The 6,269-nt window shown below is 53.6% G+C and overlaps 1 protein-coding gene across 1 annotated transcript; it reads right to left on the bottom strand.

Moving 5' to 3' along the window:
* Positions 1–478: 478 nt before the first annotated feature.
* On the bottom strand, positions 479–4,358 carry LOC119281214. The gene is made up of 3 exons (XM_037561806.1): positions 4,139–4,358; positions 3,850–4,034; positions 479–1,263 (listed from the first exon to the last, which is right to left on the bottom strand). Exons 1-3 carry the CDS (start codon positions 4,329–4,331, stop codon positions 700–702), a joined length of 942 nt encoding a protein of 313 aa, XP_037417703.1. The 5' UTR covers positions 4,332–4,358; the 3' UTR covers positions 479–699.
* Between the last annotated feature and the right edge of the window lie 1,911 nt (positions 4,359–6,269).

Below are 6,269 nucleotides of genomic sequence, written 5' to 3' on the forward strand. Positions count from 1 at the left end.
GCCCAGCAACTCCATTACTTATGCATCAGTTCGCTACACTCAACGCATCCAGTGGATCAACGGCGGCGGCACCGGCTTTCCCTTTGTTCCCCTTCTCTCTGTATGAACCCTAGCTCGATCGAGATCCTTGCAATCGCCACTGCTTGTACTCTAAGAGATTGTACCAGTTAAATATATAGATCCCAATCCTTGTTCCTAACACTACATTTCTTCTCCCCCTCCCTCTGCTAGCTCTTAACCATGTGTGCTAAGTGCAAGTGCTAGCTCTTAATCATACCTCATGCATGCAACCAAACACCGTGTTCATTCGCCACTTGGGCCAATGCAGGCAACCAAACAAAGTGCACTTGCGTATTACCTAATGCAGGGACCCTAGATGCAGGCAACCAAACAACTTGCAGATGACGTATTTGAGGCTGTTTTTGCTCAAGCAGGCTGGGTTGAGATGTGTATGCAATGCAGCTACTGTTCACTTGAGTTTTAGGTGATACAGTGTACAATGTATAAATAAGGTATATGCAGAAGCTACAAGTTACAAGTCTAATCCAATACAAAGTCTAACAGGAACGTAATTTCTGATGGCGACATGGGCTCAACTTGAGGGTATCGGCCACCGCACGATTAAGTATACGACGGGCACGATCAGTGTATAGTTTGCTTCAGATATCACTTTTTTTGTTTGCGGGGAAGCTCCAGATATCATTGACTGGCAACAAAAGTTCTGTACGTTGTATACGGCGTTTTCGTCCAAAAGATGATAGAGTCCGGACTGAGAGCACGAACGGCCTCCAGTTCCTCCCCAACGGCAGGTCGAAACTCCACCGCCTCGCGCGCCAGGATGTGAATCTTCCTTTTCTGCTCGGTCGTTGGCCGGTAGACCACCACAATATCGGTGGAGAATGTGAATCTCTCCGGCGTCTCCTCTTCTATCAGTGTGGTCTGGGCCACCTCCGGCGGCGGCACCGGTACCAGGCCTTCCTCCTCGGGGAGCGACCAGAACAGTGCGTGGTAGTGCGGGCCTGCATCATACATAGATGGCCTCTCGAGACGTCTAGCACAAACGTCTGACAGGTCGCCACTGGCGATGCGCACATAGTACTCCTCGAAGCCGTCCAAACGCGGCCGGATACGCACTGTGAGCTCATCACCGGAGCACTGGAGCAGTAGCACGTTGTCACTTGGGAATTCCAATGTTTTCCACGTAGGTCTTGCTTGCATATCTTGGGGTTCAGCTTGGTCGCTTCTCCGGATGTTCTCCTTGTCCTATAAAAGGAAATAAATAAATATTGGAAATCTTCACGATCTGATGTCAGTTTAGAGGAGTTTTTTGAGCCAATCCGCTGTCACATGTTTAATTCCCGTGTACAAATCTCAAATCAAGGCATGTGACATCACTATTCGCTACCATGAACCTCTCTAAGCTAGCGGCACTAAACAGTTCACACATGATGATAATCTGAGCAAACGTATCTAGGATGACAATTCTGTTTTAGAGCATGGTAAATTTTAACATTTTCTTTTGATGTAGCATGACAATTTTATTCTCAGAGTATGACAAATCCTGAACAAGTTGAAAGTTTTTCCCTTTTAGGCGGGCAGTTCTCCATGTCGCTTCATGAAAAATTCCTGAAAAACGCATGTCAACCACTCTGCTGCAGCATGGCAAATTCCTGATTCTCTGAGCATGACAAATTTTTCTTTACAATATGATAAATCTTTGACACGAGCATTCACTAAGAGAGATTTTTTGAGGGAACACTCTCATATGGCAACGTTCTCTTGGATGACCTTTGGCAGGGAAGGACAGTTCGCCCTGAGGTAAGGTCAGTGTAATATTATGGTCCATAAATATATATTTGTTAGAAGTAATTCATGACATAATAGGTGTTTTTTACACAATCATTAGGAGAGGATCCTCTATTAGATTAGGAACTAGTTACACAGCCAAATACTTCCCCGTATGATATAATAGAAGTATAAAACCACTCATGATTCGCAACTTCGCTAATAGTATTACGATAAGCTAAAATGTTTAAATTAAACAAATGAATATCCGAATATCTAGTATTTTTTTAGAACTTTTTTTATATCCGAATTCAGCTAGGGTTTCCAGTTTACTTACTATTGGTACGTGAGAGTTCGATTAGGATGCCCACATCATGTTGAATTCACAGGTGCAGTCAGAAAGGAGAAACGAGGTAAATAATATCGAGAAACTCCCCCTCCCCCTCCTCCTCCCGTGTCGCCCCCGCGCGGCGGCCGGGAGGAAACCCTAGCCCGCCGCGCCAGGTTCCCCAGCCTTCCTCCCTCTCCTCCCTCGCTAGTCGCCCTAGGCTCGGCCGGGCAAAGCCCGCCCGCAGCAGGCGGCGGTGGGGCGACCTCGATCTCTCGCAGGACGGGGCCGGCGCGGGGCGGCTCCCTCTGTCTTGGGCGGTGCGGGCGAAGGGCGCCACGGCGCGGCGGCGCGCTCCCGTCATGGTGGGCGCTGTGGTGCATCAGGCGACGCAGGGACGGGTGGTGTGCGTGAAGGTGGCGGTGGCGCGGCTGGTCTTCGGCCAGATCTCGTGGGCGTCATCTTTGACGGCGCGGGCCGTGGGCGGTGTGGCTCCTCTCGCTCGGCTGCGGTGCTCGCGAGGCGGGGTGGTGCTGTCGGCCGCCGCGGGGCTGGCCGGGATCCGCCCGTGCCTTTGGTGGGCGCTCGACGCCGGCGACTTGGTGGCGGCGGTGGTGGAGCGTGCCAGCCGGATCTGATGCTTTGTTTTCGGCGGGGGCGCGGGTTGGGGCATCGGTCTGGCGTGGCTGCTGCTCCGGCTGTGGGCTGCGGCGGCGTTTCACGGTGCCGTGGTGGCATCACGGCAGTTTGGCGGGCCGGCTGCGGCGGCGGCTGGTTTTTCAGCGTCGGCTCATTTGTAGGCAGTCCGTTTCGACTTGCGATCCCTCTCCCTCGTCGTCCGGCGTTGCCTTCGTCAAAGGGCAGGTCCTTCCCCAGCTGCGATCTATCACCTGTCTCGCGTCCGGCAGCAGGACTGACCCCGTGTCGCGCCCGGCAGCAGGACCGATCCCGTCTCACGCCCGGCCGCAGGACCGACTCCGTCTCATGCCCGACAGCAGGACTGACCTCGTCTTGCTCCCAGTGCCGTTGGACGGGTCGATGGAGGTCAGTTTTGGCCGACCTTTTGGGTCTCGTTGCTGGGGGCCATCCAGGGGTGCGAAAGGTGGGTCCTTTCCGCTCGTTTCTTCGGTTGGGGTAGCGGCGGGTGTCAGTTGAGGTGGTATCCAGCAGGTCTTGGAGGCCGGGGCGGTGGTCCTGGTGGTGGCTCCGCGGTGCTCTTGGGCAGAGCCCGTGGATCGGTGCTGCCCGGTGGCCGTGGCCATGTGGATGGCGTGGTCGCCGTGGGTGTGGCGTTCGGTGGCGATGAATGTTGGCCGGGGTGAAAACCTATTCTATCCTCAGACGCACCGGCGGCGTAGCTCGTTCCCTTTTTGAAGGCGTCGTCGCGGCTCTTATCGGCTATTGTGTTGCTCCAGGGGAAACTCTGATCGTCAGGTCAGGCGGTGGCGGCGCGTTGGTGTCGTAACCTTCTTGAAGGCGCCGTATTGGAGCGCACGGTTCGTCATATGCGGCTTCTTCTCTTCGTGGTGGCGTGTTCACGGTGGAAGACCCGATTGCTCTGTAGTGCTAGGGGTGGTGTTGCTGTGCTCAGCGCCTATGTATCACGCCTTAGGTGTGTGCATGTGTTGTGGTGGGATGCGTTTGTACTTGGGCTCTGGTTGATCATTGCTTTATATATAAAGCGGGGCGAAAGTCTTTTTCGGCAAGGGAGAAAACGAAGGGCGGTGTGTACAAACCAAGAATTCGCCTCGGTGATGATCAGCCCCTTCCGGTTGTTGGACATCACGCTCGATCGCCTTCTCTTCCTCGCCCGTGGTCTTGATTTTCTGACTCATTGTCGTCTCCATGGTCGATCTAGGACTCCTCGAGACCATGCCTACCGATCCATCACTTCGTTCCTTTCCGTGGTTTGCATCGATCTCTGCATTATTAGAATCATATAATACATATCTAATAGTCCTACTAAATCATCGACAACTAATAGTGACGACAAGAATTAGAAGTCCAGTAGCAAGTTCTACTTACGCATCCGCTCCATCTGGATCACCTTGGTCGGTTCCTCGATCTTGCACGACACCACAGAGAAATAGGCGGCCAGGGAGAGCAGTATAGCGAAGAACATTGCATGCCATGCCCTCGTTCCGGCCGGCATAAGGCGGCCAAGTTTGATTCTTGGTGCACGTAAGGATACGCCGGCGGCGGCGATGGACTCGAACATGGCCTGCGACGCCCACCGTTATGCCCTAACTAGTCACGGGGCGATTAGAAAACGGGCTTTGAGTCTCTACTTCTAATGGAGCAGTTGGTGAATAGTCCGCGTGGTTTATTTTCGCTGTTTATTTTCGTCATCCTTCTACCACCGTTTTTTTTCGTCATCCTCCCACCTCTGCTTACTCGCTACCCCCATCGAAATAAACCGGTGAAAAAAAAAAACCCTGGGATCGATCCCTCGTACAAAGTTGGGTGGGAGTACGAGCGAGGCCTCCTACTCGTTCGGCGCCGCCGCCGCTCCATCCCTTCGTAGTTGGGATTGTAGGAGAGAGTGCCTGTCACGCCCCGATCTGGATCCCGAGGATCAGAGTAGGCAGCGGGAGAGAGATTGGGTGAGGGGAGCGTGAGGAAGGGGATGAGCGAGAGAGAAAGGAGAGGAGAATTTGGATTACTCAATAACAGCCTGTCCGATACAACGCCTCCCAGGAGGTTAAGTACTCTCACACCCGGCACACACGCGCTTACAGCTGTCACCCACGCACCCACTACACTTGGCTGGCCAACTGGTCGTCACGCGGTAGTGCCTGCACTGCCGTGGTGACATTCTCCCCTTCTTGAGATTGTGCTCCCTCCTCCATTGTCTTGTCATCCCAGATGCTTGCGTGCGGGTGACTCTGGCGAAGCACCTCATAGTCCTCCCATGTCGTCGACGGTGGCACCGTGTTCCAAGTCACTTGCAGCTGAATCACCGGTGCATTGCCTCTTTTCATCATCCTGCGATCCACGATCTCCACTGATGCAGCCTCGCTTGATGACAGATCAGTAGTGATCGGCAATTCAGAGAACACAGGGCTGTAATTCGGTGTGAATGGCTTCAACTGCGAGACGTGGAACACTGGATGTATGCGACTATCCACAGGCAAATCCAGTTTGTATGCAGCGGGGCCAATCTTCTCGATCACAGAGAAAGGCCCGAAGAACTTGAACGCCAGTTTGGGGCAGGGGCGACTCGCCACTGATTTCTGAACATAAGGCTGAAGTTTCAGAAGGACTTGGTCTCCAACCTGAAACTCGCGTGCCGTTCTGTGCAGATCCGCAAACTTCTTGTGCTTGTTCTGCGCTCGAGCCAGGTGAGTGCGCAGCTTCTCCTGATGCAGGGACCAATCCCACTGTTCACCATCCGGCAACGAAGGGTGTATTGCCAGCCAAGTGGCCATACTTCCTTCGTTGGCCTCCACCCCGTACAGTGCTTTGAAAGGAGAACAACCCAGAGAGGAGTGAAATGAAGTATTGTACCAGAATTCCGCGGAAGGAAGCCAGCGTCGCCATTGCCTAGGGGTATCGTGAACTGCACAACGCAAGTACATTTCCATGCACTGATTGACGCGTTCACTCTGGCCATCTGTTTGCGGGTGATAAGCTGTGGAGTAGAGCAATTTGGTGCCGGCGCCTGCCATCAGTTCACGCCACAGCGCACTGGTGCAAACCTTGTCCCGATCACTGACAATAGACTGTGGGATGCCATGAAGCTTGACGATGTTGTCCCAAAACACGCGCGCCACCTGCGTCGCGGTGAATGGATGCCGTAAGGGCACGAAGTGAGCAAATTTGGTGAAATGGTCGACCACGACCATTATCGTATCATGCCCCTCTGATTTGGGCAATCCTTCGACGAAATCCATGGTCAGATCTTGCCACGGTGCAGATGGGATTGGTAGTGGTGCTAGCTTGCCCGCCAGCTTGCTCAGTTCGTGCTTGGCTTGCTGACAGACCTGACATTGCCGAACAAAGTCGTCAACGTCTTGCTTCAGGCCCCTCCACTTGAAGGCCTTCTTGACGCGGTGGTAGGTTGCAGTGGCACCGGAATGTCCACCCACAACACTGTCATGCATTGCGCTGATGAGCTTGGTGCGCAGAGCTGTGTTGGCGCCGATCCACAGTCGAC

The sequence above is a fragment of the Triticum dicoccoides genome, chromosome 3B (genome assembly GCF_002162155.2).
Source record: "Triticum dicoccoides isolate Atlit2015 ecotype Zavitan chromosome 3B, WEW_v2.0, whole genome shotgun sequence".
NCBI lineage: Eukaryota > Viridiplantae > Streptophyta > Magnoliopsida > Poales > Poaceae > Triticum > Triticum dicoccoides.